Consider the following 27,716-nt stretch of genomic DNA (forward strand, 5'->3'; position numbering starts at 1 on the left):
AATACAACAAGGCATTGTTAGTTGTGGTGGGCAAACCGGAGTGTCTGCTGATATAACAAATTAGGTTTGTTAAGGCCTTTGTCTATGCAGAGTTAATAGTAATGCAGAAGCCAGATTGATTAAAAAGGAAAGGGTGAGGATTGTGAAGCAGGGAAGACAAAAAATAAAGGAAAGAAAAACAAACAAAAAAAAAACTAGGGAATAAACCAAGGGAGATGGAAAGAGAGAAAGAGATAATGCCAAAAAGAAGTCCATACTGTGTCTACGGATGGAGAAGTACACATTGCTTCCCTCGGAAAGCTTCTCGGTGTCTTTGTAGTTAATACTGTCAGAGCGAAGAACAGCAGATTGACGGCATCCAGCGGCAGTTAAAAGACGTTCATCCTCTCGGCCCAACTGAGGAGGTGCTTTGGGAAGGATCGGTCTGGGGGAAAGGGCCCTAGCCTAGTATATCCAGGTAGACCGGAGATGCCTTGGCCAAGTTCTGAAGGAGGGTGTGGATGCCCTTGATGTTCTTCCTCATGTGGGGCTCTCGCTGCCAGCACCCCAGCATCAGCTCATAGACTTCCTGGGGGCACGTTCGAGGTCGCTGCAAGACTCGGCCTTGAGTGATGCATTCTATCACCTGGACGGGACGGAGAGCAAAGATAGGGTCAGACCAGAGGAAAAACAATGTGGATACAATAAATGTCAGTACAAAAAGAGGGCTGCTTTAAGGAAACCCACTCAGTGTTTACTTTTTTTCAGAGGCAAGAGAGTGACTGTTCTAGGTTGGTATGTCATGGTTAATTTGATGGGTTTATATTCATTTTTCAAGCCACACTGATTTCACCAAACTGCTAGAGAAATAATTCATCTATATGGAATGCTCCCAAAACACACCTTAGAATTCCAATGTTTTACTGGCCTGAGATGGGACCAGGGTCACTTTTGTGTCAGGGTGCTAACTGGCCAGGGAACCCCAGGGCACAGAAATGAGCAGTCATTTTGGATAATGGAATTGGATTAAAGACAGACGTGGGCCTGAAGAAGTGAGGTGCTTGACCAAGAAGTGATGCCTCAAATATAGACATATTTGCAAACAGATTAGAAAAGGAAAATAAAATGTTTGAGTTTTTCACTAGAAGTAAATGTTCTAGTGAAATATGCAAAAAGGAGAGAAGCTTGAAACCTTATTGGAATAATACCAAAAAGCTAGCTGGACTCTAAGGGTACCGGAATGCCACATCTGCTATCAATTTACTGGATGAACAGCAGGAAATGACTCCTGGGTCCCAGTGCCAGAGGATCACAGGCGCGTCAGCAAATGCTGTGCTTTTCTCTTTCTGGAACTCTTAAATTTGGAGAGTGACTATAATTTGGCCATGAAATTTAGGTACATGGCAGGCCGTTTGGGAGGTGCTTCTCCCAACAAAGCCACATGAGAGCGTGTCCTGACTTCCAGCCCGGGGACGCCTCTCTGCGTCAACTCTCTAGGGGTCTCGGTGCTACCCGCCACTCACCTCATTGTTTGACAGCTGGTACCAGGGCTGTTTGCCATAGGTGAAGATCTCCCACAACACGACCCCCAGGCTCCAGACATCACTTTCGGTGGTGAACTTCCTGTACATGATGCTCTCTGGAGGCATCCAGCGAATGGGCAGCATCGTGTGGCCACCGACCTGGCAGAAAAGGGGTAACAAGGTGGCATCAGTTCCCACCGTCAGGAGAAAAGGTTTGCAAGGGAGATGTGTGGGACATTTTTTTCCCTTTCCTTTATTTGTATTTATTAATTTTAATTGTTTATAAAACATAAGGGAAAGACGATTCGTTTATAATCTCAAGCAACAGAGACAGAGGGCAAAGAGTGGTCAAAGGGTTTTTCTCACAGTTTTGCAATTCTCTCTTTCTCACGACTAGACAGGAGCAGAGATGGTGATTGGGTGGATATTCATCCTGTATAAAACACAGACAGGGCTTCCCCGGTGGCGCGGTGGTGGAGAGTCCGCCTGCCGGTGCAGGGGACGCGGGTTCGTGCCCCGGTCCGGGAAGATCCCACATGCCGCGGAGCGGCTGGGCCCGTGAGCTATGGCCGCTGAGCCTGCGCGTCCGGAGCCTGTGCTCCGCAACGGGAGAGGCCGCAACAGTGAGAGGCCCGCGTACCGGAAAAAACAAAACCAAACCAAACAAAAAACCGGACACACCTACTTTCTGGTATGAGGATGACTTGATCTTGTAATTAACAAGATAACTTTGGTCAGGATAACAAGTAGAGAGTTTTGCATCCAAAATGACCCACCGAGGGACTCTGCTTCCTTAGCAAGGCCGGAGCTTCCTTCCACTTTAAAGCGTAAGGAGCGCACACAGAGCTGCCTTGAACATGCTTACCACACCCCAGCAATGGGCAGGGCAGAAATGATTATTCACATTTTACAGAAGGGGCAACTGAGTTTCAGGTTTCTATGGACACAAAGAAGTCCAGTCTTTGGAATTTCATCTACTACAGGAAACTTCAACTGAGCTTATTTACAAAAGTAAATAAGCAGGAGGAGCTTCAAGATGGTGGAGGAGTAAGACGCGGAGATCACCTTCCTCCCCACAGATACATCAGAAATACATCTTCATGTAGAACAACTCCTACAGAACACCTACTGAACGCTGGCAGACCTCAGACCTCCCAAAAGGCAAGAAACTCCCCACGTAACTGTGTAGGGCAAAAGAAAAAAGAAAAAACGGAGACAAAAGAATAGGGGGCTTCCCTGGTGGCGCAGTGGTTGAGAGTCCGCCTGCCGATGCAGGGGACACGGGTTCGTGCCCCGGTCTGGGAAGATCCCACATGCCGCGGAGCAGCTGGGCCCGTGAGCCATGGCCGCTGAGCCTGCGCGTCCGGAGCCTGTGCTCCTCAACGGGAGAGGCCACAACAGTGAGGGGCCTGCGTACTGCAAAAAATGGGAGGAAGCTGTGAAGGAGGAAAGGTTTCCACACACTAGGAAGCCCCTTCGTGGGCAGAGACTGCAGGTGGCGGAGGGGGAAGCTTCGGAGCCGCGGAGGAGAGCGCGGCCACAGGGGTGCGGAGGGCAAAGCGGGGAGATTCCCGCACAGAGGATCGGTGCTGACCTGCACTCACCAGCCCGAGAGGCTTCTCTGCTCACCCGCTGGGGTGGGCGGGGCTGGGAGCTGAGGCTCGGGCTTTGGTCGGATCCCAGGAAGAGGACTGGCGGCGTGAACACAGCCTGCAGGGGGTTAGTGCACCACGGCTAGCCGGGAGAGAGTCCGGGAAAAGGTCTGGAGCTGCTGAAGACGCAAGAGGCTTTTTCTTCCCTCTTTGTTTCCTGATGCGCGACGAGGGGAATTAAGATCGCCGCTTAAAGGGGCTCCAGAGACAGGCGCGAGCCGCGGCTATCAGCGCGGACCCCAGAGACGGGCATGAGACGCTAAGGCTGCTGCTGCCGCCACCAAGAAGCCTGTGTGCAAACACAGGTCACTATCCACACCCCGCTTCCAGGGAGCCTGTGCAGCCCGCCACTGCCAGGGTCCTGTGATCCAGGGACAACTTCCCCGGGAGAACACACGGCGTGCCTCAGGCTGGTGCAACATCATGTCGGCCTCTGCCACCGCAGTCTCGCCCCGCATCCGTACCCCTCCCTCCCCCCGGCCTGAGTGAGCCAGAGCCCCCGAATCTGCTCCTTTAACCCAGTCCTGTCTGAGCGAAGAACAGAGGCCCTCAGGCGACCTACATGCAGAGGCGGGTCCACATCCAAAGCTGAACCCCGAGAGCTGTGTCAACAGAGAAGAGAAAGGGAAATCTCTCCCAGCAGCCTCAGGAGCGGCGGATGAAATAACCACAGTTATCTTGATGTACCGCATCTGTGGAATACCTGAATAGACAATGAATCATCCCAAATTGAGGAGGTGGACTGTGGGAGCAATTATATATATAGTTTTTTCCCTTTTTCCTTTTTGTGAGTGTGTATGCATGCTTCTGTGTGTGATTTTGTCTGTATAGCTTTGCTTTTACCATTTGTCCTAGGGTTCTGTGTGTCGGTTTTTTTTTTTTGTTTTTTAGTGAAGTTTTCAGTGCTTGTTATCATTGGTGGATTTGTTTTTTGGTTTGGCTATTCTTTCTTTTTTTTTAATTACTTAAAAAAATTTATAATAATTAGTTTTTATTTTTTATTTTAATAACTTTTTAATTTAATTTAATTTAATTTTACTTCTTTCTCTCTCTCTCTCTCTCTCTCTCTCTCCCTTTTATTCTGAGCTGTGTGGATGACAGGCTCTTGGTGCTCCAGCCAGGCATCAGGGCTGTGCCTCTGAGGTGGGAGAGCCAAGTTCAAGACATTGGTCCACAAGAGACCTCCCAGCTCCACGTAATATCAAACGGCAAAAATCTCCCAGAGATCTCCATCTCAATGCCAAGAAGCAGCTCCACTCAACGACCAGCAAGCTACAGTGCTGGACACTCTATGCCAAACAACTAGCAAGACAGGAACACAACACCATCCATTAGCAGAGAGGCTGCCTAAACTCATAATAAGGTCACATACACCCCAAAACACACCACCAGAGGTGGACCTGCCCACCAGAAAGACAAGATCCAGCCTCATCCACCAGAACACAGGCACCAGTCCCCTCCACCAGGAAGCCTACACAACCCACTGAACCAACCTTAGCCACGGGGGGCAGACACCAAAAACAATGGGAACTACGAACCTGCCACCTGCAAAAGGAGATCCCAAACCCAGTAAGTTATGCAAAATGAGAAGACAAAGAAAGATGAAGGAGCAAGGTAAAAACCCACCACATGTAACAAATGAAGAGGAAATAGACAGTCTACCTGAAAAAGCACTCAGAATAATGATAGTAAAGATGATCCAAAATCTTGGAAATAGAATAGACAAAATACAAGAAATGTTTAATGAGGACCTAGAAGAACTAAAGAGCAAAGAAACAATCATGAACAACATAATAAGTGAAATTAAAAATTCTCTAGAAGGGATCAATAGCAGAATAACTGAGGCAGAAGAATGGATAAGTGACCTGGAAGATAAAATAGTGGAAATAACTACTGCAGAGCAGAATAAAGAAAAAACAATGAAAAGAATTGAGGACAGTCTCAGAGATCTCTGGGACAATATTAAACACACCAACATTTGAATTACAGGGGTCCCAGAAGAAGAAGAGAACAAGAAAGGGACTGAGAAAATATTTGAAGAGATTATAGTTGAAAACTTCCCTAGTATGGGAAAGGAAATACTTAATCAAGTCCAGGAAGTACAGAGAGCCCTATACAGGATAAATCCAAGGAGAAACACACCAAGACACATATTAATCACACTATCAAAAATTAAATACAAACAAAAAATATTAAAAGCAGCAAGGGAAAAGCAACAAATAACATACAAGGGAATCCCCATAAGGTTAACAGCTGATCTTTCAGCAGAAACTCTGCAAGCCAGAAGGGAGTGGCAGGACATATTTAAAGTGATGAAAGGGAAAAACCTACAACCAAGATTACTCTGCCCAGTAAGGATCTCATTCAGATTAGAGAGAGAAATTAAAACCTTTACAGATAAGTAAAAGCTAAGACAATTCAACACCACCAAACCAGCTTTACAACAAATGCTAAAGGAACTCATCTAGGCAGGAAACACAAGAGAAGGAAAAGGCATACAATAGCAAACCCAAAACAATTAAGAAAATGGGAATAGGAACATACATATCGATAATTACCTTAAATGTAAATGGATTAAATGCTCCAACCAAAAAAAATAGACTGGCTGAATGGATACAAAACAAGACCCGTATATATCCTGTCTACAAGAGACCCACTTCAGACATAGGGACACATACAGCCAGAGTGAGGAGATGGAAAAAGATATTCCATGCAAATGGAAATCAAAAGAAAGCTGGAGTAGCAATTCTCCTATCAGACAAAATAGACTTTAAAATAAAGACTATTACAAGAGACAAGGAAGGACACTACATAATGATCAAGGGATCAACCCAAGAATAGGATATAACAATTGTAAACATCTCTGCACCCAAAATAGGAGCACCTCAATACATAAGGCAAATACTAACAGCCATAAAAGGGGAAATCGACAGTAACACAATCATAGTAGGGAACTTTAACACCCCACTTTCACCAACAGATATATCATCCAAAATGAAAATAAATAAGGAAACACAAGTTTTAATGATACATTAAACAAGATGGACTTAACTGATATTTATAGGACATTCTATGCAAAAACAACAGAGTACACTTTTTTTCTCAAGTGCTCATGGAACATTCTCCAGGATAGATCATATCTTGGGTCACAAGTCAAGCCTTGGTAAAATTAAGAAAATTGAAATCGTATCAAGAAACTTTTCTGACCACAACGTTATGAGACTAGATATCAATTACAGGAAAAAACCTGTAAAAAATACAAACACATTGAGGATAGATAATACACTACTTAATAACCAAGAGATCACTGAAGAAATCAAAAAGGAAATCAGAAAATACCGAGAAACAAATGACAATGAAAACACAATGACCCAAAACCTATGGGATGCAGCAAAAGCACTTTTAAGAGGGAAGTTTATAGCAATACAATCCTACCTTAAGAAACAAGAAACATCTCAAAAAGACAACCTAACCTTAAACCTAAAGCAATTAGAGAAAGAAGAACAAAAAAACCCCAAAGTTAGCAGAAGGAAAGAAATCATAAAGATCAGATCAGAAATAAATGAAAAAGAAATAAGTGAAATGATAGCAAAGACCAATAAAACTAAAAGCTGGTTCTCTGAGAAGATAAACAAAATTAATAAGCCATTAGGCAGACTCAAAAAGAAGAAAAGGGAGAAGACTCAAATCAATAGAATTAGAAATGAAAAAGGAGAAGTAACAACTGACACTGCAGAAATACAAAGGATCATGAGCACTTATTACAAACAACTATATGCCAATAAAATGGACAACCTGGATGAAATGGATACATACTTAGAAAACGCACAACCTTCCAAGACTGAACCAGGAAGAAATAGAAAATATGAACAGACCAATCACAAGCACTAAAATAGAAAATGTGATTAAAAATCTTCCAACAAACAAAAGCCCAGGACCAGATGGCTTCACAGGCGAATTCTATCAAACATTTAGAGAAGAGCTAACACCTATCTTTCTCAAACTCTTCCAAAATATAGCAGAGGAAGGAAGACTCCTAAACTCATTCTACGAGACCACCATCACCCTGACACCAAAACCAGACAAAGATGTCACAAAAAAAGAAAGCTACAGACCAATATCACTGATGAACATAGATGCAAACTTCTACAACAAAATACTAGCAAACAGAATCCAACAGCACATTAAAAGGAACATACACCATGATCAAGTGGGGTTTATCTCAGGAATGCAAGGATTCTTCAATATACACAAATCAATCAATGTGATACACCATATTAACAAATTGAAGCAGAAAAACCATATGATCATCTCAATAGATGCAGAGAAAGCTTTTGACAAAATTCAACACCCATTTATGATAAAAACCCTTCAGAAAGTAGGCATAGAGGGAACATACCTCGACATAACGAAGGCCATATATGACAAACCCACAGCCAACATCATCCTCAATGGTGAAAAACTGAAACCATTTCCACTAAGATCCGGAACAAGACAAGGTTTCCCACTCTCACCAGTATTATTCAACATAGTTTTGGAAGTTTTAGCCACAGCAATCAGAGAAGAAAAAGAAATAAAAGGAATCCAAATTGGAAAAGAAGAAGTAAAGCTGTCACTGTTTGCAGTGACATGATACTATATATAGAGAATCCTAAAGATGCTACCAGAAGACTACTAGAGCTAATCAATGAATTTGGTAAAGTAACAGCATACAAAATTAATGCACAGAAATCTCTTGCATTCCTATACACTAATGATGAAAAATCTGAAAGTGAAATTAACGAAACACTCCTATTTACCACTGCAACAAAAATAATAAAATACCTAGGAATAAACCTACCTAAGGAGACAAAAGACATGTGTGCAGGAAATTATAAGACACTGATGATAGAAATTAAAGATGATACAAATAGATGGAGAGATATACCATGTTTTCGGATTGGGAGACTTAATATTGTGAAAATGACTATACTACCCAAAGCAATCTACAGATTCAATGCAATCCCTATCAAACTACCACTGGCATTTTTCACAGAACTAGGACAAAAAATTTCACAATTTGTATGGAAACACAAAAGACCCCCAATAGCCAAAGCAATGATGAGAAAGTAAAACAGAGCCGGAGGAAACAGGCTCCCAGACTTTGGACTATACTACAAAGCTACAGTAATCAAGACAGTATGGTACTGGCACAAAAACAGAAAGATAGATCAATGGAACAGGATAGAAAGCCCAGAGATAGACCCATGCACATATGGTCACCTTATCTTTGAAAATGGCATCAAGCATATACAATGGAGAAAGGACAGCCTCTTCAATAAGTGGTGCTGGGAAATCTGGACAGCTACATGTAAAAGTATGAAATTAGAACACTCCCTAACACCATGCACAAAAATAAACTCAAAATGGATTACAGACCTAAATGTAAGGCCAGACACTTTCTAACTCTTAGAGGAAAACATAGGCAGAACACTTTATGACATAAATCACAGCAAGATCCTTTTTGACCCACCTCCTAGAGAAATGGAAAGAAAAACAAAAATAAACAAATGGGGCCTAATTACACGTAAAAGCTTTTGCACAGCAAAGGAAAACGTAAACAAGAAGAAAAGACAACTCTCAGAAAGGGAGAAGATATTTGCTAATGAAGCAACTGACAAAGGATTAATCTCCAAAATTTGCAAGCAGCTCATGCAGCTCAATATCAAAAAAACAAACAACCCAATCCAAAAATGGGCAGAAGTCCTTAATAGATATTTCTCCAAAGAAGATATACAGATTGCCAAAAAACACATGAAAGAGTGCTCAACATCATTACTCATTAGAGAAATGCAAATCAAAACTACAATGCGATATCATCTCGCACGGGTCAGAATGGCCATCATCAAAAAATGTACAAACAATTAATGCTGGAGAGGGTGTGGAGAAAAGGGAACTCTCTTGCACTGTTGGTGGGAATGTAAATTGATACAGCAACTATGGAGAACAGTATGGAGGTTCCTTAAAAAACTAAAAGTAGAACTACCATACGACCCAGCATTCCAACTACTGGACATATACCCTGAGAAAACCATAACTCAAAAAGAGTCATGTTCCACAATCTTCATTGCAGCACTATTTACAATAGCCAGGACGTGGAAGCAACCTAAGCGTCCATCGACAGAAGAATGGATAAAGAAGATGTGGCATATATATACAATGGAATATTACTCAGCCATAAAAAGAAACGAAATTGAGTTATCCGTAGTGAGGTGGATGGACCTAGAATCTGTCATACAGAGTGAAGTAAGTCAGAAAGAGAAAAACAAATACCGTATGTTAACACATATATATGGAATCTAAAAGAAAAATAAAAAGATCGTGAAGAACCTAGGGCAAGACGGAAATAAAGACGCAGACCTCCCAGAGAATGGATTTGAGGACACTGGGAGGGGGAAGGGTAAGCTGGGGCCAAGTGAGAGAGTGGTAGTGTATATATGAACATATATACGCTACCAAATGTAAAATAGATAGCTAGTGGGAAGCAGTCGTATAGCACAGGGAGATCAGCTCAGTGCTTTGTGTTCAGCTAGAAGGGTTGGATAGGGAGGGTGGGAGGGAGGGAGACGCAAGTGGGAAGAGATATGGGGATATATGTATATGAATAACTGATTCACTTTGTTATAAAGCAGAAGCTAACACACCACTGTAAAGCAATTATATTCCAATTAAAATGTTAAAAAATAAGTTAATAAGTAAGTATGGTTTTTGAAAAGCCCATTTTAGTAAAAGCACTAAGTCTGAGGCATTAGATAGCAACAGCATTAGCACAGGCAAAGAAAACTTTGACCAAAGAGACTTGTTTACGATTTCCTACTTTCTGGAGAAAAATTAAGTATATTCCATATACAGGTTTGTAGCCCATCAAGGCTGTCTGATTTTTAAACCAAGATAAGATTTCTGCACAGTAGCCCAATGGGTGGCAGGTCCTACTTTTCACGCTGGTGAACCTCAGCGCTACCTGCCCAAATGCCATGCTGACAGCGGGGCAGTGGGTGAGTTCACAGGACAGCAGGAATTAGATTTCCCTGACAACTCCCACCCCCTGACCTCTGAGACCAATGCCACACAGAGTTTCTGCCCGATTATAATTCTCAATATCCATTTCTGACTCACTAAGGGAAGGAAATGGACTAACTAAGGGAAGGAAATGGACTAACAGTGCCTGAAAAATGCTGCTCAACTCCGTAGCCCAAGGAGCGGAGAGTGTCAGAGATGTCTAATTTGCTTGGTGATTTCAAATGATGCTCTTAGCATCAAAGAAAGCATGCATGATTTTTCCCCATTCTTCTCTGTACGAGGAATCCAAGTCTGACAAGTCGAAACATGACTTGCTGGCTCAGGGTTAAGGCGCCCCTGTATTTTTACTGTTCAGCTTTGAATACACCAAAAGTTCATGCGCTAAGTGCAAGCTTGTTGCCTTCCATCAGCTTTCAATTTCCTCGCTTTCTCCTCATTCCGCAGGACAGGTTGTCACTGTTCAACGAGCACAGATTTCCCTCATGGGGCTGCCTGGACATGACAATACTCACCACCAGGGTCGATATCGAAAACACAACCTGTGCAGCACTGGCACTGACCAGAAAGCTTGCTGGTGTTCATACCGGCACAGCCAAATGGGCGTGTTTCTGGCTGATGGCTATCTGCCTGACCCTGCAACTCTGAAACCCCATGTACCCAGGACTTTGGGAAAGGAAATCTGCCAACACACAAGAGTTTCCTACGTTTTCAGATACTTACAAACACGAAGGATACCAAGGCGGAATGGTCCCCCGGGTGCTGGCAGCCTATACCCCAGCACCAAGGAGAAGCTTTGTGGCAGTGCAGGGAGCTATATGCGCAGAGTTATGGGGAGTGAGAGGTCTCTGCCCAGGTTTTTAGTGAAAAAGACATAATTCTTTCTGGAATGGGAATAGTGAAACAATTGAAATTGACATATTGAAAGTAGAATTAGAAAAATATTGAAATTAGACCATACATCCAATGTACAGTTGGTCTGTGGTAGTAAAGGGAAGAGTGGGATATTATGGACCAATGCGGTGTTCTTTTGGATACCTGACCCTCAAAGTATTAAGAGCTAGCTTGCCACATGTGTTCCTAGTTCAGATGTGTCAACCATACTATAACCTGTAACCCTCGTCATTTCTTGGAGATTCATAATGCACAGAATTCTCTTGAAGTGTCTCAGGCAGAAAGAACAGATTTAACTTTGTTTAACTTAGTGAATTAAACTAATTTGGCTGTGTGTTTGTTGGGGAGAGGGAGAGAGATGGAGAGCCACTCACATACATTCCTAGAACCAGACGGTAAATATCCCACTTTGGGACATGTTAACCTATGGAGACACCAGGCTTTCCATATTCTTTTTGTGTTCCCAGCTGTGGTGCAGTGGACAACACTCAATTCGTGACTTTAGAAGGGGGCCAAAAGGTACAAATTTCCAGTTGTAAAATAAATAAGTTCTGAGGATGTAAGGTACAGCAAAGTGACTATAGTTAATAATACTGTATTGCATATTTGAAAGTAAATCCTAAAAGTTTTCATCACAACAACAAAAAATTGTAACTATGTGAGGAGACAGATGTTAACTAGACTTATGGCTGTGATCATTTTGCAATATATACAGATAACAAATCCTTATATTGTACACCTGAAACGAATATGATGTTATATGTCAAGTACACCTCAATTAAAAAAAAAAAAACAAAAAAAACCTCTGGGCTCCAGAGTTAATTTCACTACTTGCCAAACCTCTCTGTGTCTTAATTTTTCCAACTATAAAATGTGGGTAACAATATATACCTCCCAGGGTTAACTCAAGCAGACAATATTTGTGAAAGCCCTTTATGAATTTTAATGCACTAAATGCTTTCTAGGTGTTGCCTCTTTCTCTGTAGTCTTTATTATCTAGCCTTTATTTTCTCAATGGGAAGCAGCCATGGAGACATTAAGAAGAGTCAACACTACAACTCTCCCACACTCCTCACTCTGCAATGACAAGTACTCTGGGGCCCCTCTGATTACACCTACTCTTCCGGATTCTCTGTCCTGTATTGCTAATGGCCAAAGAAGAGGCTCCTGTGTCCTTTAAAGGAGGGGAAAAAAAGATTCAATTTCTGATTTACATGTTTTCCCATCTGATCATTTATTTTATGCTTGCAGTCTCTTTGGGACAGATTTTTCACTCTAATTCTTTCAAGAATCCCCTCTGGGATTTCACACATGCCATTATAAATAATGCTTTCCTTGTTCTGATGTCAAATGGGTGAGTGGTGGGAGCATCTAATAAAAGTTCAGACAGGGTTCACAAGTTTTCTAAACCCGTTTAGAACATTTCTGAATATTTCTTTTGCAGCCGTTTCTCAGGATTTTGGAGCATGTCACAAAAGTGGGCCCAAAAAGTAAAAATAGAAAAAAGAGCCACCGTGGTTACAAATTACTGTCACATTCCAGTCACAGTCACTGGATGGTTTTTAGAACTCACAAAACCACATACTGTGCAGTGACAAACACAATGAGATATTTGTCTTGTATGTGCAACTTGGCCATTGGCCCTCACACTCTTGCTTAAATATTTGTGAGATGGAATGTGATCCCAAGTATGACACTGGGAGTCAGAACTGTTGCTTTGACTGCCAGATACTCAGTGGTGCCAGGAGAGACCTTTCAGTGATCGACTTGGGTCAGGAACACACGCTTCACTAAACGCACCAGAATAAGCTGATGCAACATGGGACATCCACTTAGCTGGGGAGTTGACTTGGACTTGCAGTTTTTATTTTCCTCAACCCACGAGCCTGGGGTTTTAGCTCTGTAATTAACCACTTGTCACCACCTTCCCACCATAATCATCTGTCAACACAGAGCAGTTGATCTTTACAAAGAACTTCTACTCGATGATCTCCCTTGAGCCCAATAATTACCCTCTTGAGAAGACATCAACTTGCCTTCACATTATAAGTAATGCCCCCCAAATTCAGAGAGTTTAAGTAGCTTATCTAAAAACACACACACATAACCCCTCCCCACTGGACATCTTGTACTCACTCTGATGGGTCACTCTGTGTTTCTGGCTACTGCATTCTCCAATTCATGCCCTATATTCAGCCAGCAAACTTAGTTGTGGCTCCTCACCCAGGCCAAACCTACTCATGCCTCTTGGAAAGTTTGATCTCTCTTTTTTTCTACCTACTCTGGAAGGTCTCCTAAAGGCAAGTTCAAGTTCCATCACTTCAAGGAACGTACCCTCCCTGCTATAGCTCAGCAATGTTTTTAAGCACCCCTTAGTACAGCTCTGGTAACACTGCAGGCATTCCCTATTTTTGCTAATGGATCACATGCCTCAAGAGGAAGGACGCTGAGCAGTTACGGCTGGCAAGGCATGGAGGGGGTTGGTTGGTAAGCAGACCACATCTTCGAGTTTCTTCTGACTGTTGAGATTTGGGGAGGAATTCTCAATGTGCTCCTTCAAAGAGATCAGTGTTCACTACTTTCCCATCCACCGCCAATAACTTCTCTAAACGCTTCCTAGAACCAACCTTAGATTAAATGGATGGAAACTGGCTCACCTAATTGATGCTACAAATAAGAACCATTCAGTGAAATTCAAAACTTCTTAATAAAATGCAATCCAAAATACTGGCGTTCACAGGGAGCATAAAAACTCTCTAAGCTGTGTGTGAAATCCCGTTCATTCCTCAGTTTATCATCTGTACAGTAGACGGGGGAGTCTGTGGTGCAGACCTGGTACTATTCGACCTGGGAATGAAGTTTAGGAAGACATCATAATGAATAACATGAGAGAATATTGCTCTATAAGATAGCATCTCATATCCTCTGAGGCGAGAGAGGAAGGACAGAGACTAAAGAAGAACGTTAAACCATGAAAAAGGAAAGAATGAATGGTCATCAGGGCTGCTAATCACCGTGACTTGCTTAAATCAGTGAAGTTAATCAGAACAATGTCTGGAGCCAATAGCCAAAAAGAAATTCCATAGTGCCTAAAATAAATCAAGTTATGGAAAGTAATGGATTCTGTTTTTAAAACATCTGCAAAAAGAACTGTTCGTTTAGCTCTTACTGTTTATTTCCATGACACTTCATAATTTTGATGGTGAAATGTACAGAATGATCTGCTTTAAAAAAACAAAACAAAACCTGTTCTAGGAAAAATACCTAGGTCTGAGCATCCTTTAAATCTACTTGTTTGAAAGGTATAAAGACAATAAATCCTGGAAAGAATACTAAAAGGCCCTTGGTAAAACTGTCTTGTGTCAGAAATGCTGTATAGCACAGGGAGCTCACTCAGCTCGGTGCTCTGCGATGACCTAAATGGGTGGGATGGACAAGGGAGGGAGGTCCAAGAGGGAGGGGATATATGTATACATATAGCTGATTCACTTTGTTGTACAGCGGAAACTAACACACCATTGTAAAGCATCTATACTCTAACAACAACAAAAAAAGAAATTGATGATTTTATCATTTTTAAATCAAATTGGGAACATCTAATCAGTTCAACTACAATATTTATTTCTTACCCAAGAAATGCTCTTTGGGTACATTCTCTTTGGTGACTAGGTTGTAAATGGTGACTATTTCCCCATGGCTTAACAAACAATATGATTTACTTTTCTACACTGGAAAACTAGAATTTAGGAAGCTCAAGAAACTTGCTGAGCAAGTGGAGACATGAATTGGTGACCAGCAGTATTGAAGACAGCTCTCTATCCCACTATTATTCACGCTGGGACCCTAGGTTCTTACTTAATTTTTACAAACATACGAAGCATCTTTATCCCTGGTACAAGTTTATGAGGAATGCACAACCCATTTTCCAGGGACCTCGGTTGATGAGAGAGGAGGTAACAAGCATCCACCCTCTTCCTTCCTCCCTCATTGTCTTCTCTTCTCTTTCAGCATCCATCCCTCTCAGTGTGGGTCCTCCCAGTCCATTCCCGATTCCCTTTCTTTGAATCTCCTCTCAAATCTCACTTGTCCAGTCCCATTTCAAATTCCAACATTACCTTTTGTCTTGCCCAATTCTTTTATCTCCCCAGAGGATCATGCTTGTCTTCCCCACAAGTCATTCCCCATCCATGGGGATGCCTCGTCTCCCTTCTGTGTATATGAGAGGCACGGTGGCAGGCTGGAGCCCTTCTATAGACCCAAAGCAAATGCCTAGCTGGCTTTGAAGACACTGGTGACTTAAAGGTGAGTAAAGCTAATCCGGGACCTTCTATACTTAAGTAGCAAAGAGCAGTGATGCCTGGGAGGCCACTTTCAGCTTGTGGTCTTTACTAAGTGAGTGAGTGATAACTTGTTTGGAAGCGAAACGTTTTACTTCCTTAGAAACGTGCAGGCCAAAGGGCAAGCCCCAGTAAGAGATGATTAGCTGTCAGAGGCTTTTGGCCACATTAAATACTGAAGAGGCTCATAGACCTTCTTGTCACGCCCTGCACCCGCTTCCTTTGTTTCAACAGTTTCTCCTGATCTGTTCCTTAAAAATTCATGATAGCTGTAAACTTTAAGAAATAACTGGACATTATTTATTATGTGTTGCATCTGTAATATGAAGTTTAAAAAAAGGAGAAACAATTCGTGCAAAATCTTCTCCTTGGAGAACCTGGGACCATTGTGGTCAGACTGTGGGTGCTTTATGACCACATCCAGGAAGATCAGGGTTCTCCTGTTACAAAGAGTGACGGGGTGCTTCCGCGGCATGTGGCTACGGAACCAGGGGGTACTTCATGGGAAGTGATTCAGCTCTTCCTGCCTTCCCTATAAGTCCTGAATGAACGGAACTCAGTGAAGGCGGTCATGAATGAATGGGGCCAGGAGGAGTGCTAGGGACAGCCTGGTTGCCCCTCTCTCTTATAGCAGGAAATTTTTGTCACTATACCTGAAGTTGCTGTTGCTTGAAACCTGGAAAATCTTCCATTATCTTTTACCATTACCAATCTGGTCACAGATACAAGGGTTGTGACTTACTAACTACAAACCAAGGGTTTTTGAATTAGTCACGAGAGGGTATGCTGGACCTTATCGCTAACAATATTTTGTGAATATTTTTTCCATTGAGAATTGATTTTGTCTTTATTCTACCATGAAATAATAATATAAACAGTGAAAAATAATAATACCTTATGTTTGTATACGTGTTTTGCTTTTCCATAGCATTTCCGTATCCATTCATTCAATAATGGTACCTACCTCAGAATATGGTGGTGAAGATTAAATGAGTTGATATTAGAAAAGCTCTGTGGTGCCATTTGTATGACATTCTTGAGAAGGCAAACTATAGGTCTAGAAAACGTATGGTTGTCAGGGCCTGGGAACTGGGGGTGGGGGCTTGTCTTACAGAGGCATGAGGGAATTTGGGGGGAGGTGATGACAATGTTCTAAGTCTTGATTGTGGTGGCAGTTACATGACTGTGTTTGCCAAAACTCAGAACCGTACACTAAAAAAGGTGAATTTTACTATACGTAATAAAGCTCTTAGAATAACACCTGTTACATAATAAAAGTGTAAAATATATTAGCTGTTGTTGTTATGCTAAGTATTTGATTCTCCAGTAATCCTCTGGGGTAAGTCAGGCATGTTCTTTTATCTCAGTTTAAGAGATGAGGAATTCCCCAGGCCCAGAGACAATGTGACCTACCCAAGACCACACAGCTTAGATGTGGTAGCGTCTACATCAGGACCCATATCTCCAAACCAAACGCATTCTGCCTCAAGTCTGACATGGAGTCAGACTCAGGGCTAGGAAAGGCTCTCTGTATTCGTTTGCTCAGTCTGCCATAACAAAATACCATAGACTGGGTGGCTAAAACGAGACATTTATTTTCTCACAGTTCTAGAGGCTAGAAATCCAAGATCAAGGTTCCAGACAGTTCAGTTTCTGGTGAGAGCTCTCTTCCTGGCTTACAGATGACTGTGTGTAGCTTGTGTGTGTGCAGAGAGTGCGTGAACTTCTGATGTCTCCTTTTACAAGGACACTAATCCTATTGGATAGGGCCTCCACCTTATGACTTCACTTAACCTTAATTACTTCCTCAGAGACCCCATTTTTAAATGCAGCCACACTGGGGGTTAGGGTTAGATCTGAGTTTTGGGGGAACACAAACATTCAGGCCACAATACTCTCCTTGTCAATGCTTCCCCTTCTGATTCTAGCACACTCCAAGGAGGGGCAAGAACAGCTTCAGATACTAGGAGCTGTGCAATTCTGGTCCATAATACAGATCTGTAGTCCTCTCTCAGCATTTGTATGGCCCCAAGTTAAGACTCAACGTCACTTCTATTTTCCCTTCTTGGGTTACTCTTGACAGTTTCCCTGTCATCAACTGATTCCAGAGCTTAGCAGGTGCTGTTGTTCCACAGCAGCCCCCAGATTCAGCTTATTTCCATGGCAAACCTTAGGGCAATCTTGGTCCTCACGCTGTCCCCCCCGGTCCACCCCAACTACCCTGGGGGTAGCTAAGGGAGAGGGAGCAGACCCTGGAACTCCCCGGTCATGTACAGATAAAGGCAGAAGGGCTTCCTGGACTCCATGTCACCTCAAGTGACATCCCTCGTGGGCCCTATTGTCCCCTGCTTGTGCGCTATATATATATTCAGGAGCCAAGAGCCCCAGTCTTAGAAGTGATTATACTTTCACCTTATTTCACATTTGCTCTAATCAGGAGCAAAAAGTCTTCTCTCAGTACAGCTTAAAACTGCCATCACACTCATGTTTAAGAATCACACTGAGATCTAGAAACGAGGATTCTTCATTTTAACAATACAGCGAAATTAAACAGTAACAGCATCCCCCCGCCTCTGACTGCCTCCCCCCTCCTCGCCCCACTAAGTCTTACCCATTTTAATGGGGAGTTTCCCAAGTGGCTCAGTGGCAGGATGAAGCCTTTGGAAAGAACGAAGACAGCATGCAGGCTGCCGTGTGGTCACTGTACTGCTACATCACTCAGCAATGGGAACTTGTACATTCCAACGATCCACATCTCATCAAGCTGTCATTATTTTAATGTTCAGTATTACTGAGCTTTCTACGGCCTCCTGAGCATTATGGTTTTCAATGCAGGAGATCACCTGACTCTTTAGTACTTGAGACCAAAGCATCGCATCCTTTTATGAAAGGATGAAAAGCCAACAGAGACTGACACGTGATGAGCAAAGACAACCAGGAAAGCAGGAGTTGTATAGATTCATGTCACTGTCTATGTCAACGTAATGATCACATTACATTGGTTTAGTACCAAAATTCCAATGTGAAATCGTTTCTATGGAAATAACTCAGAAAGGCTGGTATTCCAGCTAGCTTTAAGTAAAGGAAGAAATCAGTGATTTGCCAACAGGGTAGGGGGAAAAAGCTTCTCTGTACTAGAAACAGCACTCTCCATACCAGCTGTAATTACCGTGATTCTTGCTGCTCTCAAGGCATCATGTCTAGTACGTGGACAGATCAGGTTTCTGGTTGGACAGTGCATATCTGTGCCACCATTAACCCCAGCTTGTTAGTTAACACTGAGGACCTGCCAGAATGCAATTCCACCATTAACCTGAGATGAGAACTTAATACGCCAGAGCCAGTTAAAAATGAATAAGTTGTCTTTCTTCCCAGTTCATTCTGATACAGAAACTGATGTCTGTGTCCTTGTGAGCGTAACATTAATGGGAAAGTTGCTTTCTCCAGGGAGTTCTGAATGCCTACCTGGCATCATTATGGTCCTTCTGTTATGTCTGTGATACACGGAATGCACAGAGATTGTGACCTTGGTTATAAAAGACACTGTGATTTCTTATGATGATTGGGAGAGCTAAGAAATCATGTAATACAAGTAACTCTCAATTACTGAGCTCTTACGCTGTGTGAGATGTTGTGTGCTAAAGACATCACTTACACTTAAAGCTCCTTTTTTCATACCTCTCCCGACATAATTACAGATAAAATACACCCCTAGAAAGTGCATACATTATAAGAGGCAGTTATTTTGTGATTGTGAAACTGGAACTCAGTTTCTGACGAGCAGCTTTCCTCTGCAGGGTGGACAGAAAAGAGTTAATAACAGTGGCTGCTCAGTGTTATGGGAAACCAGTGTGCTGGCGCTGGGGGCCTCTCAAACCATTCCACCAAAGCACCCACAACTGCAGAAAGAAGTAAAGGACCAGGGGAGTGGGGAGGAATTGGGACCACGTCTATAGGCGTAGACCAAGGTGCTTATGGCAGGCGTGGAATTTCTTTAAAGTCTTGTATTTCATCTTTAACATCTGATATAACTGTGGCATTCGATTCCACGGTGTGATATGTGACGCTTTCTAAAGTGATGCTTTAGAAACTTGGGCCATGTTGATTTTGTGGCTTCGTGAGTCTCTGGTCTGGACACACCAACTTGTGTCCAAAGTCTACCCAGATTCCTATTTGAGACGCACTGGTGGCAGAAAGTAAAAGGGTTTTGGAGTCAACAGACCTGGTTTCCTATTGTAGCTAGGCCACTTACTAAGTGAGTGTAAATAAATTACTTCATATCTTAGTGTCTTTCATTGTATATAAATAGGAATAAAACCTTATAAGCCTAAATCAAGCCTATATCCTTCCTCAACAGGCTAAGTTCTAGAAACGGTGGTAAACAGCCCGATGGCCAGAACTGAGCAGAAAGAAATATTCAGGCAGTCGCCTTGGGATAACAGCAACAAGCCTGGACCAGGATCCTGCACAGTCCTGAGGGGCCCTTTTCCCACTGCGGTCCATGTAGATGCTCCCTCCTTTTGCTCAACATGGTGTCCTGCATCAGAAGCCCGGGGGTCTACTCTGGTGCTTACCAGACTCTCCATGTGACACTGGTAATGTCATTACCTCCCTCCAAGCCATAGATTTTGCACGTATAGAATGGAGACCGTGTCATTATCTGTGAGGCTCAAGTGAGGTAGCTGAGATAAAATACGGCTTACATGGTAACACCTAATCCACGTGGCTTTATGTTAGTACATTTCAACCCATTTGCATTTAGTGCTACGTGCACTGTGGGGAAACAGTGTTGCATGAGGTTAAGTCCTTGCCCTCGGGAGCTTGTTCTATAACCATAACGCAAGGTGGGGAGTTGATGCCATAGTGGAAATGCGACCAACTGCTGGGGCTCACGATACCGGCACAGTTTGGCCCATTCCTGAATCTAGTGATGCTTTCAGCCCCCTTCCACTAAGAAGTTGACATCAGGATGCCTGAACATTTGCCACCGTGTCCAGAGGGTCACAGGAAAGGAGACTGTTGGGAAAGAGCTGGAGAGAAAGCTGTCAATGAAGATGAAGGTCCTGATTCCCCACTGAAGTTCCCTGAGAAGAAGGAACTGCCCCAAAGAGGCTGCGATGGCTGGGGTGTGTTTAGCTTTGTGGCTCATGTTCCACATCCAGATACCACGTACTGCAGGCACAACCAAGAACTTTACACATGCTACCCCACTGAGCTGCAATGAACCACAAGCTGAGCCAATGCAGGGATGCAGAGGACACAACAGTTAGGGATCACTGTCAGCTTCATGGGACAGAGACAGTGGCTTAACCACGGAGCGGGGGAAGAGGTCCCTTTTCTCCCTTACTAGAAGTCCTGAAGCATGCAGTCAAGGGCTGGTGGGACTCTAAGAAGTCCTTCTGAGGACATCCTTCAAAAGACAACTCTGTTTACTTCTTTCCACCCTTATTTTGATCTCCCGGTTGGGTCATTTCCCTCCCTCAGCCACTGTAACATCCTCCTAACTGGTCTATCATTTCCCTTCTCACCTTTTTCCAAACCACTGTCCTTACAATAGCAACAGCAATTGTCTTAAAATAATTAATTGTATAAAATCTTTTGTTTTTCTGCTAGAAACTCTCCAATGACTTCCCGTTGCCTTTAGGATAAAATTAAAAGTCACTGGAATGGCTGATAGCACCCTGGTTGATCTCATTGCTTCCTTCTGCAGTCTCCTCTTTCCCCCTTTCCTTGTGGTAACCTATCCATCCGGGTCTTAAACGTCCTTAGCGCTTTCTCACCGCTGGTCCTTCACACATGCAGCTCCTCAATTTTTACCTGGTTGACTTCTACTTGTCTACTAGGAATAAACTTCAATACCATATGCTTAGCCACCAGAAGCAAGTTAGACTCTCAGGTAGCACTACTTACCTTCCCCTCACAGCACCGATCAGTAGCAATGATGTGCTTATTTGTGTGGTTACATGCTTGCTCTCTTCCTCTGCGTCTGACTACAAAGTTCATGAAGGAAGCGTTAGCCAGTGCTTGGAGGCCCAACAGATATCTGTCAAATAAAACAGTTGCATCTGGCTGCCCGGGAGCATGGTCTTGGTGGATAGACAATACATTATAAAATAAATACGGAAGAAGAAGGGGCTAAAGCCCCAAAGGCAGCTTCCCGTCAGCCTTCCTCGGGGCTGTCAGCACAGAGCCCTTGGAGCCTGGATGGGTGCCGGGGTGGGGTGGGGGGAAAGGGAAAGACGGACAGTAGCCAATTTGCTTTAGAGAACAACACCCGTTTCTAATTTAAACTGTAAATAAGGAATGGAAACAGACGTGCGCTGTACACAGAATAATGAACATATGGGATCAGTTACCAAGAAAAGCCGTGGAAGCTGAAGATTACTGAGCTGAGGTGACACCTTGGAGGAGAAGAGGGTGAGGGCGCGGGGAGGGTGGAGTCAGAGAGGAAAGGCTGGGCGTCCTGTCCTGGGGGTTCCCGTCCCTTTGCTCGTCCTGTCCTGTAGTGCGTCCTGTTGGCCGTCCCGACTTCCTTCGATGAAGCCATTCCCACTTACAGCGCCCCCGTGTGGTCTCATCAGAACCTCCCCGAGGGAGGGGCTTGAGGGTTGTGGGCGGGGCGTAGACGCGTGGAGGTGGGAGAGGCACGTCCTGAAGACGCCTTGGACGGCACTGCCGAGGCTTAGTCTCCATGGCTGGAGACGTAAAGGGGGCAGGTAGAGATTCACGAGAGGAGGTCTGAAGGCCCCAAACCTCCACTCAGCATCACCCCTGCCTCCTGTATCAGCTACCCTGTGAGTCTCACCTCCACCATAGCTCCAGAGTCTTAAATCCTGAGCAGAGTGCTCGGAGTAGCCAAAGTCTGGAGAAGTTGAGCTAAAAGCCAAACCCCCAACTTCAAAGGACTATCCACTGCCATCTCAGCAGATGATATTTTAAAAAGCTGTTACAACATGTTTTGGATTCTCAAACCCTCATTGCACAGGGTAAAGACTGATCTTTTTCAGCACTGAATTGACAATCATTTGTTTGTTTTGGTATCATTCACTCATTCAGCAAAAACTTACTGAGCTACCTGGGCTGGGTGCTGAGCAACGTCGTGGGCACTGGGGTGTGGACGTGTGTCCTCTCCACGTTCTCATGAAGCTCTCATTTTAGTGAGAGGCGCAGACCACACATCAGTAAACAGATATCTGTGCTTGATAATGCCAGGAGGTGAGAAATACTGTGAGGAAAAGGAGGTAAAGAGATGGAAAGGTGAGAGCGGCAGCGCTATTTTAGATGGGTAGGTCAGCACGGGCTTTCCTAAGCAGGTGAAATCTAAGCAGAGATCTGAATAAAGTGGAAGAACAAGACACGCAGACATCAGGAAGAAGGGCGTTTCAGGCATTGCGGTCAACAGGTGCACAGGCCCTGACGTAGGAACAATCTTGATGTGTTTGGACAGTAAGGGGACCAGTGTGGCTGCAGTGACTGCAGCAAGGTGGTGACAGGTAGGACAGGGGGTGCAATGTTACTGGGGCCATCATTGGTGGGGTTTTATGTAATGGCACAGCTGCACTGGGTGTGTGTGTGTCTATAGCTGTGTATCTGTATCTATATGTATGCCTTAAGTTCGATATCTAAATAATATGCTGTGTGCAGATAGTATTTTAAGGCAAGCCACTTAATATTGTTTTAAAGCAAATACATAATCTATGACCTAACCATCATTACCATTTTCTAAGTAGAGAAACTATGACATAGAAACCCAAGGCCACAATCAGAATCAGGGTCTGAGGTGACAACGCAAGACCCCAAATCCACGAGTCTTGCCTCTTTCTCTTTAATTTTTGCCCCTTAGTTTTTACCACTTCCCCAAATCCACCTGGTGCATGACCAGCCATGCAATCGGCCACATTCTCTGAGTCCTGTTCGGGAGGAAACCCCTTCTTCCCTGGTCCAGACAAGTCAACAATGACATCATTGCATGCAGCAATAACCAATGCTTTTTTTTTTATACAAAGTGATGGATTTAGGAAACAAAGTGAGTCTGACTCTGTGGGTCCCCCACCCTTTCTTTCAGTGGAACGAGGAATAAGCAGGAGAGGGATCCTATTACTTCTAGTCCCTTAAGTAGCACAGATGCATTCCTGAGTTTCGCAGAACGATGAGTTATAGCCCCGTTGGTGTTTTGCTTTAGGATTTATGCTGATGGTCCCAGTATACTTCTCTCTGTCAGCAGAGAAGTAGGAAGCTCCCTCCACATTACCTTGTTTTTCCTGATTATTCCCCCAATATTCCAACAGTTATATGATCACATCACTGCTGAGGTCACCCTTTGACTCCTAAAACTCTTTGAGTTTCCTTTGAGGAAGAAAGCTGCCCTTGTGTTAGCCCAGGGGAGGAGAGAAAAGATTCCATAGCCTTGGAGTCCTTAATTCTGGTCTGTTAGTGTCCTTTCTTTGTGTATCTTCCTTCCTGCCTCTCAACCCCTTAGTTAAACCCTATGGCATTTTATTTTCCTGCAAATTCCCTCCCAAGGTCACTATCCCTGGCAATAATATTTTGTTTATACCAAATCATCCATTTATGTACAGATCATTGGCATTTAGGATACTAAATTTACTGGTTAATATCTACTCGACTTCACTTACAGAAATAGCTTGCATGAAACACATAAAGGTCTTCAAGCACTACCATCTACTCTGTGAGCACAGACTCTGGCATAACAATTCTCTTCAGCCCTGAATTTGTCTTCAGAGATGAAGACAAGAACACTCCAGAGAAGGGCAAGGTTTATACGGAGCAAACAAGCTACTGCAAATTAACTGAACACTGTAGGAAAAGGCAGAAATGATTCCCAGCTGAAGAACACTGACCTTTAAAACAATCTGTCCCCCTTTCCAACAGTGGTGTGTCTTCTGCTTACCTAAAGGTTAAACGTCCTCAAATTTCTTCCCCCATTTGAATCCCTGTCCGTCCCTCCGTCTTCCCTTTTCCCCTAAATAGCACCACTATACCCACCGACCACCACTATTTTTGTTCAAAGCTAAACACCTAGGAGTCACCACTGATCCTCCCTCACCTGCCATATCCAAGTCATCGTCAGGTTCTTTCAGCTCGACCTGCAGAGCATGCCCTGAATGTGCCCACTTTCTCATTTCCACTGTTACCGCTTAATCCAAGCCATCATATGCATGTACCCGGACTGTTGCAGGAGTCCCCTCCAAGCTCTTCTAGCCCTACCCTCCAAGTGCTGTCCCAACTCGGAGGGCAAGTGACCCGAGTTCCTCTTATCCTAGCCTGGCCTGATGTTGAGGGCATCCTTTGAAGACAACCTTACCCTGCTCCCAGAAACTCCTTCCTGGTCTTGGTGCCTGCCACTGCCACCTGTGCCCCATAGGAATGACTCACTGAATGGCCTCTCGCTTCGCCCTGGGGTCATATTTTAACCTTTGCCCATCACCATAACCAGATTTGAATAAAACTGAATCCTGGAGCAGTCAAATGACAAAAAGTATATGCTCAGGTGGTTAGTTCTTTAAGGGCTGTACTTAGTAAAACTTTCGAAGATAGGAATGTTTATTTTTTGAGGAATTTGTGAAAGGCTTTATATCCATTTGCTGAACATGTTAATGGTCACTTCATCGCCTCTCTAAATTAAATCACTAAAGTTGCACCATTATTTTAAAGTGGGAAAAGTAGTTACCCCTGGAGGGAAAAATTAGGTTCAGCAGAAAAGGAACCCAAAGTGATCTTTATAAAGTAGAACGCCTTGGAGAGACAACGGCAACTAATAGCACCTGGGAAGCCCCGCACACCCACACATCTGAGGCTCACACCAGCCGTGAACCACAAGCCTCACGGGTCAGGCTCTTAACGATCTCCGCTAATGAAAACTCAGCCAATCAGAACTGGTCTCATTCTGAGAGTTATCCTCTTGGGGTCTCCAGAAATTAGGACCAGGCTTGCTTTGCATTTATATCACCCACAGTCCTGGTCAGGGAAACTAGGAGCTGGGCAATGGGTGGGGGTGGGGGGGTAGGAGTTTATTCAGCTGGAGGGAAGCAGGCTAAGGTGTAACCAAACGTCATCTTCAAGTGAGGAAGCAGGATCATCAGGCGAATAATGCCTGCCCGTCCCCAAGGGCAGGTCAGGTAAAGGTGAGGGTGGACTTAGCATGGGCGTCTCATGTTTGACATAGTCAACTTTTTGACATGACTACCAATAGGTCATTAACTGCTTGGCTGTTTGGATGAGGGCGGCTGTGAAGTCCCCCTCTGATGTCCTGTATTGAGATACTCAGTGGGGCTTTCCCAGTTGTCCCCTGATTTAAAAATTCCAGGCTTTAGCTGAAGGAGAAGGAGCTCTGGGTACCCCCTATTCTAGAGAAAGTCTCTATATCAGTCAGGGTCCAGCATCTGAAAGCTGGACCAGACTCCTGCCCCATAATAGAAAAAGCCCTTCAGTAACCACCCCCCATGCTAGATCCCCCCGCCCATCTCTCAGTCTGTGTGGGGAGAGAACTGGGGAGGGGAGTGAGCAAGAGTAATGGGGCCACTGGTCTGGGAACCACTGGTGGATTGTTCCTGAACAGAGGTCATTTCCTTCCCTTCTCCTTCTCTCTGCACCAGCCCAGCCTCAACCTGAAATCCAGTAGAAGACTTCAAGAGAATTCCTCATGAAGACTGGGGTGCCTTAAGAAGGGGAGACTGGGACCTGATTTTGCATTTGGACTTCTGTGTAGGCGGCAGACGGTGTGCCCTGCGAAGGAAAAGGGAAGAGGATGGAGGAAGATGGGGGAACTGACCATGGGTGGCGGAAGAGCCTGCTCTCCCATCGTTTGGAAGGACAGAGGTGTGTGAGATTCTCATGAATGAGTGAACACTGTTTGAGCCTTCCTGTCTGTACCTGCAGAGAAACAGTAATGAAAAAGAAGATCGCAACTGAGAATAAAGAGATGTTTGCTGTTTATCCTCAGGCTCTCCTCCCAGCTCCTAACCTTATGGGAACTAGAGACAGAAGATGAAAAGGGAGACGTCTACCCAGTGATGACAGAGGGGAAGATGTGCATCTGATAGAAGAATGAAGATGTAAACTGGATACGACTGGTTTCATAACTGAAAGTGAACAAAAAATCTTAGAATCTATCCAAGATGCTCTTAAGTGGTAGGAAATATTGGCTTCCAAGTGCTGCAGTGCACACCATTCCACACCTACTAGACTGATGAAAATCCAAAACACTGACAACACCAAATGCTGATGAGGATGTGAAGCCACAGGAACTCCCATTCATTGCTGGTGGGAATGGAGAATTCAGCCATGTGGGAAGACAGTTTGGCAGCTTCTGACAAAACCAACATATTCTTGTCACATAATCCAGCCATTATGCTTCTCGATATCTACCTCAAATTAGTTGAAAACTTATGTCCACACAAAAATCTGCACATGGATGTCAACAGCAGCTTTACTCATAATTGCCCGAACTTGGAAGAAACCAAGATGTCCTTCAGTAGGTGAATGGATAAACGGTAGTATATCCAGACTGGAATACTAGGCAGCACTAAAAAGTAATAAGCCACCAAGCCGTGAAAAGACAGGAATCTTAAACACACACTACCAAGTGAAAGAAGCCAACCTGAAAAGGTTACAGGGTGTATGATTTCAACCACGGGACATTCTGGAAAAGGCAAAACTACGGACACAGTAAAGAGATCAGTGGCTGACAGGGGCTAGCAGGAGGGAGGGTTGAACAGGTGGAGCACAGAGGATATTTAGGGCAGTCAAACTATTCTGTATGATACTATAATGGTGGCTACGTGTCAGTATAAACTCACCAAAACCCATAGGATGTACGGCGCCAAGTGTGAACTGTTATCGAAACTATGGACTTTGGGTGACAATGATGTGTCAGTTAGGTTCATGATGGTAACCAATGTGCACTCTGGTGGGAGAGCTGATAGTAGAGGCGGCTGTGCATGTGTGGGGTTAGGGGGTGTATGGGAACTCTACTTTCTGCTCAATTGTCTATAAACCTAAAACTACTCTAAAAAAGAAAGCTTTTTTTGTTTTTTTAAGTGTCACAGTGAGCAGGCTGTGGCAGTGACTGAGGGAGGCTCTGTTGCTCACTTAGCACCCATGCCGTCTACAATTTGTGAAGAAGAGGTTGCCAGCCCGCCTGGTTCTCACTGTGGTCTTGCTGTCGTTCACTGGGCTGTGAAGGCTGCCCCACAGGGACTGAGAACCCAAGCAGTGAACACAGAAGCGTGGCTGGAGGAAAGCAACAGAGAACA

General features: G+C 43.9%; 1 protein-coding gene across 3 annotated transcripts in view; it reads right to left on the bottom strand.

Annotated features, from left to right (window-relative positions):
* Positions 1 to 439: 439 nt before the first annotated feature.
* Positions 440 to 27,716, bottom strand: part of NTRK2 (neurotrophic receptor tyrosine kinase 2) — a 388,046-nt gene continuing 360,769 nt past the window's right edge. For all 3 annotated transcript variants that reach the window (XM_065879081.1, XM_065879080.1, XM_065879079.1), the window contains 2 exons: positions 1,503 to 1,661; positions 440 to 625 (listed from right to left, as the gene is read on the bottom strand). In XM_065879081.1, coding sequence (XP_065735153.1) covers positions 440 to 625; positions 1,503 to 1,661 — 345 coding nt within the window. The remainder of the gene's footprint in view (positions 626 to 1,502; positions 1,662 to 27,716) is intronic.

The sequence above is a fragment of the Phocoena phocoena genome, chromosome 6, assembly GCF_963924675.1.
Source record: "Phocoena phocoena chromosome 6, mPhoPho1.1, whole genome shotgun sequence".
NCBI classification, from domain to species: Eukaryota; Metazoa; Chordata; class Mammalia; order Artiodactyla; family Phocoenidae; genus Phocoena; species Phocoena phocoena.